The 12481-nt window shown below is 36.3% G+C and overlaps 1 protein-coding gene across 1 annotated transcript; it reads right to left on the bottom strand.

The window, feature by feature from the left end:
- COX20 (cytochrome c oxidase assembly factor COX20) lies at window positions 1–5330 on the bottom strand. Its single transcript, XM_083358920.1, has 4 exons — window positions 5133–5330; window positions 2825–2936; window positions 2127–2190; window positions 1–1460 (listed from the first exon to the last, which is right to left on the bottom strand). Exons 1-4 carry the CDS (start codon window positions 5166–5168, stop codon window positions 1319–1321), a joined length of 354 nt encoding a protein of 117 aa, XP_083215046.1. The 5' UTR covers window positions 5169–5330; the 3' UTR covers window positions 1–1318.
- Window positions 5331–12481: the final 7151 nt, after the last annotated feature.

Genomic DNA, 12481 nt, shown 5'->3' with positions numbered 1-12481 from the left:
AGATTTACCAATAAAGGAGAATATTTGCAGCTTGGTTGAAATGAGGGGTGTCCTTGGTGCTTGCTGAGCTTGTTTTCTTGCAGATCTGCTAGCACTGATGATGTTACCTAGTTTGGGTAATTAGATGCAAGAAAACAAGCTCAGAGCATCAAGGGCCGCTTAAAGATTTAATCATTACAGTTTGTGATGTAAAAAAAAGTGTTGCAACTTTATGGCTGCTAGGCAAAGAAACTCTGCAGCTTCTGTTAGATATTTACTACATGATTTCTTAGTGCACTTGAAAGCATTGGAAAAGTACTGAATTAAAAGCATACATTAATTTATTGTGTTTACAAATACTTTGCACACTAATATGCAATTAACTGAACATACCATTTTACTAGGTGTACATTTTTTCAATTAAAATTGAGACAATCATTGGCTTTTAGCAATAAGATATTCAACAAGATCAGTAGGTCATTAAGAGATCAGTAACATATATTCTAGTATACTTTGGTAAAATGTATTTTCAACTATTTGGATCCTTTATAACAAAGAATGCCAATTTTAAAAAAGTGATAGGTAGATACATGCTATACACGCATGCGTACACCTGCTTGATACAAAGCCTGCACTAATTATGACTGAAGAAATGACTGGCCCAATGTCATCTAGCTACATCTGGCGCTCATCAGTGGAAATGTTTCAAATAAAAAAATTCCACGTGCATTACTGTATATAAATCAAGCGACAATTAGAAATTAAAGGCCTCAGACACTGCACCCTTACAGATGGAAAAACACTGAAAAGGAAAAAAACTGAAATATAGTAATTTAGAAAGACAAATCTGCAGAACAGAGGTAAGGGTAACAGTAGAATCTGGTAAATATTTTGCACAATGATCAAAAATTCTAGCATCAAAATATATTTGTAGCATGAGTTCAAGCAAGCCGTGCTATTCCATTTCCCATTAAAATAGGTACAGAGAACAGGGAAATTGCGCACAGGCAGTAGCTGTGAGAAACTTAAAAAAGACTGCTGTACTTCATTAAGAGCAAAGTAACCACTACTGTCCTTTAGTTTTTGCTATTTTGTCCAATGGATAAAGCTTTCAATGTGCTCTTACTATATTTTTAATTCATCAGAAAAAAACATTGCTAGAATGCGTTGCTTTGAAAGATTTCTACCATCCTCTCAAGGCAGCATATTTACATACAGTGGTAAAATGAGAATAAAAAACTGAATTTCACAATGAAGAAACGTTTTATCAAATTACAGTAAAGTTCATACTGTAATTACACACAATCGGTACAAAATATTTTAATGGCACTGCCAAAACTTAACGGCTTTTTTCATGATTTTTTTCCCTCTTCATTGTAGGATCAAACTCAGTTCCTTCAAACAGTACCTTGTTTTTTATCGCTTCTTGAACCATGCGTCGCTGGAACCTTAGTTTCGCATTGCTGTATCTACAATAGAACCTTTAAAAAGCACATTATCACTTGCATTATATTTTGTTTCCTTTATTTCAGCAATTAAAAAAACAAGATAGAAGAAAAATAAAAGTTATGAATAAGAAAATAAGTAGCTGTTGTCAGACATACACTAAAACTTAAGAAACACATGCTACATAACATTTTTCCTCTATCCTATATGTAAAAATATTTTATGGTTATATATTTCCATTTCTGTGTTATTTCCAATGCTTTCCCCACTATTCCTACACAACAAAACAACAGATACGTCTACCCTTTTTTCATTGCAATAGCCTTTTTTAAAGTACAGCAACTAATTTGATATTTTAAGCTTGTTTACCTTGATTAAAAAAATTCTATGGTTGCCAATAAAAAAACAACAACTCTGGGTGGTTCATAACAACCAATTTCAGAATCACAATTTGATACCAATTATGAAATAAACCAACTTCTAAATGGAAATTATGTAAGAAAATTTGGTCATTGTTACCAATGAGAACTGGGTATAAATTCAGACTGATGCTTGGAAAGTACATCTGTTCCAGGTAATAAGGAAATCTTAAGTACCAAGTGTGATTATTAATAAAAGTAGAAAAAAACATGTTTGCATGATTAGAGCATGATCGATCTTAAAACAGTAAGCTTTCATAATTTTAGAATTATCATACCCACCAGCATCCCAATGTTGTCGCAAAGAAACCTCCTATTCCCAAGTTAGAGGATCGTCTCACTTTGCCTGATGATGAGAAAAGAATCTTATTCATAGTGAACATGATAAGGCAGCAATAACACAAAGAGGAAATCAACAGTAAAACATAATCCAAAATACAATTATTTCTGAAGTTTAAGGTAATAGATCACTGTTAGATCACTTATTTTAGTTGAATGGGATTTAGTGAAACTAGGCAATAAACCTGATATCATCAAGCAAAGCACTTATTTGGCAAGCATAAAGAGCATATTAAATTGATAAAGGAGGAACAAAGGAGAAACATGCAAACTCTTAAAATAAGACCGTCTAGTTAATGACTGCAACAGACTGGCTGATCACTGAATTATTCTTTTACTATTAATTTGATCACTGAATTATTCTTTTACTATTAATTTTAATTAATATTTAGAAGTTTAAAAGTTTACTGCCATATTCAGACCTTAGGGATTGTTGACAATATGTACTTTTTCTAGGAAGGAATGCAGAGTGACAGAAGGAAGCACTACTTTGAAAGATGCATCAACTATGGTTATTAAAATGGTGCATAGATGGCACATGGTAATTTGTGAGAAAGTATGATGGGAAAATGGAAAAATAAAACTTTATACACAATCTCATATAATTAATTATATGTTAACAGGTCTTTATTTTTACTTACTAGTTGCCAAAAAGTGTCCAAGCCCTATACCTAGACCACCCAATATTCCATAAAGAAATGATTGTCGAGCACAAGGAATTTTATGGATTTCCAGCATTTCCTGCAGAAAGGACTGAAAAAAAATATAATACATCATAGTTAAGATATTCTTGGGGATCAACGAATGTAGTTGAACAAGAATGAACAAGAACAATTTCTCTGAATAATAGTTTAAGATCCAATTTCAAAAAAGGCATCAACATCTGTTATAGTTAACCATAACAAAGAAATTTGGTAAAAACAGCTTTTCCACTGAGCCACAAAGACAGGGAAAAAAAACGTAAAGTCAAACAACTATTGCAACAAGTAAAACTCATTGATCTAATGTTACTTGTAGATTTTTCAGAGATTAAAACTTATACTGTTATTTTATATTTTTCTGATAGTATGGTACTTTGATAGTATTGCTTAGTTATTTATTTGTACTAATAGACCAAGAATAGTTGGATCATCTCAGTCATTTTATAAGCAATTAAAACAACCTCCACAAAGCAAAGGACTGTGAAAACCATTGCTATTCTGCAAAATGGAAACAAAGACAGAATGAACTATGCTTGAGTTTGGATACAGAAAAATATGCTTCCTTTGATTTTATTGATTTACAAGTGGTCTCTGATGTCATTAAATTGATCATGAGCTGGATAGCTCTTGTATTACTCTCCTAGTAGATAAGTTGCAGAAGGTGATGCTAGGACACCGGTGTCAAACTTGCAACATATCGTGACTTTTTCCCCATTGTCAGTAGTGGGGTGGGCATGGTTTTGGCGTGATGCATCTGGCCCAAGGGGCGGCAGTTTGACACCCCTGTGCTAGGAGATTGGTCATATTAACAGTCATATCAATATATTAAATGTATATACTTAATGTATAAATTATATACTTAATCTTATCAAGGAATATATACTTAATGTATAAATTATTCAAATGAATATATTTGGAGATTTGAGATGTAGTGTTATAAATTACTGGTAACATCAGATTTGCTAGTACTGTACAACTTAAAGAAACCCATCTGAATTAAGTTTCTGAGCAAAAGATCATGGACTTCACAGTTCTAGGAATGAATCGTAAGTGCTTTATAATCGAATTATATTCTTGTTAAGGTTTGGGAAAGGAGATTTAGAGCTTATTTCAGTTTTCATAAATTTACTACCTCAATATAGTCATAAACCACAATGCCAACTTTTGGCAATCTTATCATTGATATTCAGTGATAGTTATAGCAAGCCAAACAGTGGAGCCAAGAACTGTATTTTGGAATGTGTGAAATAAATGAAGGAAAATGGACAGAAGGAAAGAGGTTATGGAAACTGTTAGGAATACAAAAACTGCATTACAGATTGCCACAGAAGCATGGAAAGTTACACTAACAGGAAGTGTTTAAAAGAATGCTTGGTACAAGGATGAAGACAGAAGATGAATGTGTTTATTTCAAGGGAATGTTTATTAAAGGTTGAAAAATGGATGGAGAAAATTTTAAAATGCAAATGCTAGAATGGTAGCATTTGGTAGAAAATGGTAGAAAAATTAGTAGTATGAAATTTGCATTAAGGAATAAACATTTGAGTGCTTTAAGAGATCCTTTAAAAGTATAATACCATGTAACAGCTGCCAAAAATTTAAATTACCAGAATGCTGAGCATATTATATTTTATAAAAACTCTTCATAACAATTGTTTGTTCTTTGGAAAAATATCAAGTACATTTGGACATTTTTTTTAACATCATAACAGTAATTCGGATTATATCCTCCCCAAGATGTTGTTACTACTACACTTTGTATGTCTGTATCAACACATACAAATAATTCAGTTACGATTGACTATCGTTTGTTCATTTTTGCTTTTTCCTACTGCTAGCGAAAAACCCTTTAAAATAATGCTGAGTAGCAGGGATTATGACTATTATTTTGAAATAGGTTCGCCTGGGTGCAATGGCATTTCCAGAAGCAACTGTCACAAGCCCAACGTGGAAGGGGAAAAAATGGGTCTGGTGTTTTAAGGAGATTTGGCAGATTAAAATTAAATCCAGGTCTCCTACATTTAGCTTTTCAAAAGGAGGAGACGAGAGGTCACCGAAACCTTCGTGTTCAGAGCTATTGTGTATCTCTGCACTGAGAGAAGAAGATTCTCCTAGTCTTGACTCCTTAAGAAGGTGGCTATTCACAGTTGGGAAGGCGCTACGTTTCGACCAACCGAGCACCTTGGGGTGGTTTGAAGCAATCCGACGAAGAAGCAATTTTCTTTAAAGCAGCTTTCACCTCTATTACCTTCTTAGAAATCTTAGTCTCTTCTTCCGTCGCCATCACCAGATGAGCCCCGGGCTTTTCACCCTGTCCAGGCTCAGAACTACGACCAGCGAGTCAGAATGCCGCGATAGGCAAGAGAGGCCTTATGCTAAAAAAAAACAAAACAGCCGCTCTACCCACTCGCCCTTCCCGTCCGCCTTTTTTTCCTGACTCGGCCTCTCCTTTATCTCTATGGTGCTGGGAGAATGAACTGACGCCATTTTAGGTCTAGAGATTGCGAACAGGAATCCTTTGTTCAGTGAGATGGGTCACGGAGCAGCGCGCGCGCGTGGTATGCAGGCGCGCGCGCGCGTGCTTGTTGCCGCGCGCGGCTGTGTGGTATTCCCCTCTCTGAGCTGGGAGAGGGCGGGAAAACGGCATAATGGGAAATGGGAGAGAAGCGGGGAAGTTAAGCATGAGACATGCTTTTTGGGATGGGGTGGGGGGAGAGCTATATCCCCCCTAAATGCTCTTAAACGCATTGGGACGTACCGTATACTGAATGTTGTTCCCCAAGTCCTATGCATTTTCAGGAGAACGGTTTTCGCAGGATAGCGAGCGAATATATATATTTCGAAAGCTAAGCTGAGAAGAAATCTTAATAGTGCAAACGTTTGGCGACTGGTTTTTATCTTGGTTTAATCTTTTATGTACATCTTTTTAAAGTAAAAACACCTAGAACCCCCCCGTTGCGTACTCTTAATAAAATGACTAGAGTGACTTTCTGGCTTGCAAATTGGAGGTGTAGTGCAGGGAAGGCTGGATTAAAATATTGGACTAGGATGAGCCATATTCATAATTCTATAACTTGCAGTTTGGCCTACCGCAAAGAATAGTTGTGAAGACAAAATGGAGGAATACCCCATTTTGTATGGCACTTTAAAATCCTTGGGTAAAGGTTATGCTGCCTGAGAGTATAACAATATTTTTGTAAAAGTTATGTGGAGATAATTGAAGTCTTTTGCAAACCTTTTCAAAATTCATCTTCCCAAAACGTTCAGTGCTTTTCTATATCCAGTTTCCAGCTATCTATAAACGCATTACATTTTAGATTCCATAGTGTTGAAGGAAAAATTTTCACCAGAGTCCAGTCCATGCCGGGAGTAATCAAAATGGAGACTGCTTTAGAAAGACAATTGCAGTTTATTGAGGAGAAGCAGACAGAAAGATGGCTCTGGGAAAAACTGACCATGTGTAGTAAGGAGTGGTGGGTTTTTATACCTTCTTGAGCTTTTGTTTGGAAAGTTGTTCCTGTGGCGTGAAATTTGACCTGAGTCTGAATGTGCTTTTTTGGTATTCTGATGGTGGTGGGTTAATCCTATTATGTCCTAAAGGTCATATTCTGCTTCCCTGGGGTTCTGGCTGATGACTGTTGGATTTTTTTGGTGTGAGGGATTGTTGATTCTAGGGATCTTTATCTTTCTAATCCAAGCTTCCTGGCTCCAATCTTTCTGACAAGATTATCACATCTGTATTTCTGCAGACCCGTTTTCTGTTGGGCAGAGAGACTTGGGGGAAGGGGTTGGTTTCTGCCTTTAAAATCCTTTGGGGAAACATATTCTGCCTTTTTAATATTTCCTAAAATATTTCTTTCTCTGGATTCTTCCTTACAGTAGTAAGACCATTTTCATTGTGACTAACAAAAATGTCACAAAATAGCAAGTAAATGTTTGTACGTTCAAGGCACTGCAAGTAAGTTGAGAGAAGGTAAATGTTACATACCGATACTCAGAGTTAACCGGGGAATCCCTAAACGCGGCAGCCGTTGACAGTTGACAGCTGTCAAAAGGGCTGCCAGGAGCATTTACGCATGCGCCAGGACTGATCCAGCTGACAACCGGCGAGCTGTCAGAACGCCGGTTTCCAAACAGGTCCACCAGCCAGCCGGCCAGTCAGCTGGTGGATTCCCCAAACTAGCCGCGCAAGCGCAGCCACCCGGGAGCTGTCAAGCTGCCAGTAGGTCATTGGTCGCGGGAGAATACGGTTTCCTGATTGGTTAAAACATTTGACAGTTCTCTATATAAAGAGGGTTTTCTCCGCTTGTCAGCTGTCCAGAGCTGAAGCTAAATAAACCTCTGAAACCCAGCCTGCCGCCTCCCTCTCATCATTCGCCGAACAATCCAGTAGAGGAAAGAAAATGTCTTATGCTGGTAGTCCTTGACTTACAACCATTTCTTCGGTGACCATTTGAAGCTACAACAGTGCTAAAAAAATGGATTTATGGCCATTGCAGCATCCCTGTGGTCATGTGATCAAAATTTGGATCTTGGCAGCTTGCCCACACTTCCATCTGCAGGGCCATTCCAACACTCCTCACCTGCTTATCTCCTCCCATCTCCATCTTTGCCCTTTAGCTGCCTTGCACCCTACCCTGCCGGGTGGCAAGCAAGCTCTGGGGAAACTGCAGTTGCCCCAGCCCAGGCCCACCACAAATACTCTGACTACCCTGCACTCTGAGATCCCTGTCACCTGCGCTTCACTGCCCCACCTCGCCTTCACCCTTTTCTTGTTCTGTTGATGATGAGGCATGCCTGGCCTCGATGCTAGGAAGGGCTTGACTGGGCTTTGGCTGAGGGGGAAAAAAACCAAAAGCAATCTCTGAGTGGCAGTGCACCAAAATCTTGGCAAGGTTCAAGGTATGAAGAATTAAAATATGTATAGTATATTAAACATAAAGCATAAACCAAAGATCCCCTGCAAACTTGTTCTTTAGAGCAGTGCAAGCCCATCCAGAGATAACACTGGTGTTGGTAGACAAACACAATCTACATCTTGTGAGTTCAGCTTCAATCTGCCTCCAGCCTCCAAACACCAGGATAAGATGCTAAAAGCCACATCAGGAGGTGATTTGATATTGAATATAATTATTTAAAATATGTATATGATAAAATGTTATAGGCAGATACCTTAATGATAAGTTTATGCATAACTTGTACAAACTTACAGAAAATTAATGAAAATAGCTGTTTGATAAGAATTCCTGACATTTGTAGGTAGTGTGTATCATTCATTATAAGTTATAGGTCCATCTGCCATCTGGTGGTTATTGCCAGTTTATGTTACCATGATTGCAGTAGTATGAGTTCTTTTAATGCTTAAAAGTATATTTTGTATGGATAGAGCGGGGAAGGTGAAAGAGTATATAAAGCATGTTCATATTATTTGAAAAGCAAATTAAGGAAAATTTAACTCAGTGTAGTTTCACCCATCTCTTAGTTATAGTTAGTACTAGCTATATTTTAAATTAATGTACAGATAATCATTTGCAAAATAAAATATCCATAAACATAGTTTGCAAGAATGAGTAAGAAAATGTTCCTAAAATAATTCAAAGAAATAAAAAGTGCAGCAAAGTTAAAACATTTTAAAAGACATGATCCCATTAAGGGAAAAGTTCTGCAATCCTAAACAGCTTTAGTAGGGAGTAAGCCACACAGTGGAATTTACTTCTCAAAAGATTTGAATGCAGGTATACAATAGTTTCATAAAATAGCTTCAGATTTAATAAGAAGCAATTAATATAACTATAAAAGTGTTGATACTGTGTTCTTGTATTTGCGGAACCATATTCTGCATAGTGCAACCAAAAGTTTCAGTGCTTAATACTTGCTAGGGAGTATTACATTAGTACATGAATATTCAGGAATAGTACTATAAGTACATGAATGCAATGTAGATAATTCGTGCTATAAGAACTAATAAAATTATTACACATTGTGCATATGTGTGATGTATTATTTTCAAAATGTTATGTGCTGATGGATCAGTGTTATCACAATAAATTCATGGCAATTATCTAAAAGTTTATTGTTATGTTATAGGTGCTGTGTAATGATAAAGCAAGGAAGACAAATCCTGATTGTGAGCTTATAGACTTAATGAGAAAAGAGATGGAATATAAAAGGAGAAGGGAAAACAAGATTATACTGGTGTGAAGCATAGCTAGAGAACCCTTATTACAGATTTAGCCAAGTGACAATATTTTTAAAGAGAGTGGATGGCTGATTCAACTTTAAAATGTTTTGCTAGGTTAAGACTGACTAGTTCTTTCCCCAGCAATAGACACCCAATTATTTACCTTTGACAGCACACACACACACACACACACACACACACACACACACAAACAATATAGGACCCTAGTTGTATCTAATAGCTTGGTATTTAGAGATGAATGGCCTCAAATGAATACTGTACTTAAATATGATATCCGGATGGCCCCCGACCTCCGCACCTTCCGGCGCGACTTAAAAACCTTCCTGTTCCAGCAGTCCGGCCTGGCCTGATAGCTTTAATTGGGGTCCCAGTTTGTTTTTACTATTGTTTTTTATTGTTCAATCTGTATACCTTCCTTCCTCTGTACACCGCCCCGAGTCCCTCGGGAGAAGGGCGGTTTATAAAAACAAACAAATAAATAAATAAATAAATAAATAATATAAATGTACTGAATAAATTAAAGACATGCATTCAGATTAATATCTTTTTTTAAAAAAATCATTGTTTATAACATTAAATTAGAAAGAAAAACAGAATATCAGGTAATTTGTATTATCTCGTGAGAAATATCAAATAGATCTAGTGGAATCAGTTCCTGATCTTCATCAATTGTTTGTTTATGTCTGATCCTCCAGGAGCTCAGCTTCTTAAACAGTCCTAAGAAAGATGCAATTTTGCCTTTGCTTCTCTCTTTCTTAGCTTTATTGCAAGGTTTGTTTTTCACAGTATTGTATTTCCCATGCTGTTTTTTACTTCTAAATAATGTTTTCAAATTCCTGTAGCTGCAAGTATTGGTTAATTTTGTAGTTAATTTTGTAGTTTTTGCTCTTTGCATTTTTATTTCAATGTTTAGGAAAGCCATGAATCTGTTGTTCAGTTTTTTGATGTTTGCTGTTAATTGAGGTAGTTTTTCTGACAGCTCTAGTAGATTAACAAATTCAGTCATCCTTCAAAAGGCCCCTCGATGTTTATGGCATTCAAGTTCTAAGAGCAAGAAAATATTATTAATTTTAATCAATAAAAGCCTTAATATTTATACATTGTTAAAACTTACTAACCTTGTTTCTGTTAATGAGTTTGGCAGATATTCATGGATTAAAACATTGCATACACAGATACATACAGCGTGTGTGAAATTCTAAGAAGTGAGTAATATTCTGTTTCTATGGAAGCAGATGACATCACTATTGGTTGAGTTACTTCATATGTCAGCTCAGAAATACAGACTGTGCATTTCTGCAAGAAAAGAATATTAATTAAAGAGTATAGCTGAATAATTCCACATTCAATTGGATATTTGCTGGTAGGGATCCTAGCTGATGGCAGAGATATAACTTCAATAATCTTAGGTCTTTATTCTGGACATTTAACAGTTTGTTTAGCATTTCTCTTTAACTGAATAGGACAGCACCCTAAGATGTATAAAATCATGAAAATTTTGATTTCAGCAAAGTTATGAAAACTTCTGTGTCAAGTAAAAATCAAATCAAATTCATCACCTAAGCTGTTCTTTGCCATCATCTGTGAAGGCTAATTAGTATAATTTGTTTACAACATCTGTTCTTATAACAGATTTCCAAAATGTCTCTTTCTACATTGATGTTATGCATGTTATAACTATAAAAGTTGCTATACAAAAACATAGCGAATGAAATACTAATACAGACTGTCATCTGTACCTTTTATAGCAAATTTTACTCATATTGGAATGTAAAGCATGTAATGACATGTATCCTTTTTATATTTACAAAATTAAATTGTGTATTAGAGTAGGTGCCAATTCATTGCTTGATGAAATACCAAGTGCTGGTATTTAAAAAGTTTAGATATAGCCTAATCTACGCGGAGATAATGCCTTTCTGTGGGAGCCTCCATATCACTAAGACCATCTGAGGATTGCTTGTGGTTGCTCCAAACTTATGGTGATGATGGTGGATCGTGGGTGTGGAATCATTCCTTTGTGCTTTGGTTCTTTGGAATATGATCTCTTCCAAATTGAGGTATATATTGGCTATATCTCCCTTTAAAAGAGTTCATTGTTCTTTAACATATTTGGTTTTGTGTTATAAAGTACAAATAATTAGTATGGTAAACAACCTGAATACGGTAAATATACTGTCTCACAATGAGCACAAACCTATGTGTTGAAAATAAGGGAAGTTTTCTAGTCCAGCTCCCTGCTCAAGGAGAAGTCCCTATATCATTTCAGACAAATGGCTGTCCATTCAGTCTCTTCTTAAAAACCTTGAAGCACTGTCATTCGAGTCAGGGCAGTGTGGATCTGGGCTGGAGAAAATGCTATTATTCTGGGTAGGCAGAGCCACAGAGGAGATACAACTTTGGATTTCAGTGAGGGCTTTGTTGGAAGGAAGAGACCTAGTCTGCTAGATTTGGTGGCATGCGCAGAAACAATGGCGCAGGTGGTCCTGCAAATATCCTGATTGTAAACCACATAGGACTTTATAATGATAACCAGCACCTTGGACATAGGAGCCCCACAAAGCCATGCCCTTTGGTTCAACCTCTCCCCCCGCAAATGAAACCACCCCTCAAAAAACGAGTCACTGTAACATGGGGTGTTACAGTCCTAAACTAACAAGGGTACTACGATCAATGATACTGAATGCTGTGAGATCAAGGGGAGGCAGGATGGCTGCATTATTCCCATCCGGAGTCTGCCAAAGGTCATAGACAAGTGCAATCAATGCTGCCTCAGTACTATAATGAGGCTTGGAATATCAAAGGGAAGACTCACGCGTGGATGACAATGGTCCTTCTCTGTTGGATCATTGACTATATTAATTTAATAAGTTTTATTTTCTTTTTCCAGATGTTGAAAATGTCATCCACTTGAATGTAGTTTCACAGAGGTTCTTTAAGCCTCTATGCTGTCTTATTTTCATTTCTCATTGAAGCACAATAATGGCTAAAAATAACTTCTGGATTTCATGCTTTTTCCAGCTTAATGTGGGGCTCACTTGTTTCATTGATTTTCAAATGGAAGAGAAAGACCCTACATACTGAGATAGATATATGTATATGGAGAGTTTGTGTGCCTTCTTGAATGCCAAAGGATTTAATAGCATAGAATTTTTGTCATTTCTGTCAAGTCTCCATGAGATGTCTTACAACAGACCTAAGGATTCTTAATTCTATTTTCTCATTGTTTATCTGATTCAATTCTGCCACTACTGCTAAGGAAAATATTTATTTATTCTGGCATACCAATATTTTGACTTGTGTAAATGTAAAAATAAATTTAATACTACAATAGTGAAAAATGATTGAAAAGATACATTAAAATTGACAAGATCAAACCACATATTTTAATAAAA

The sequence above is a fragment of the Vipera ursinii genome (assembly GCF_947247035.1).
Source record: "Vipera ursinii genome assembly, chromosome: 1".
Taxonomy (NCBI): domain Eukaryota; kingdom Metazoa; phylum Chordata; class Lepidosauria; order Squamata; family Viperidae; genus Vipera; species Vipera ursinii.
This window is presented reverse-complemented; position numbering and strand designations above follow the sequence as displayed.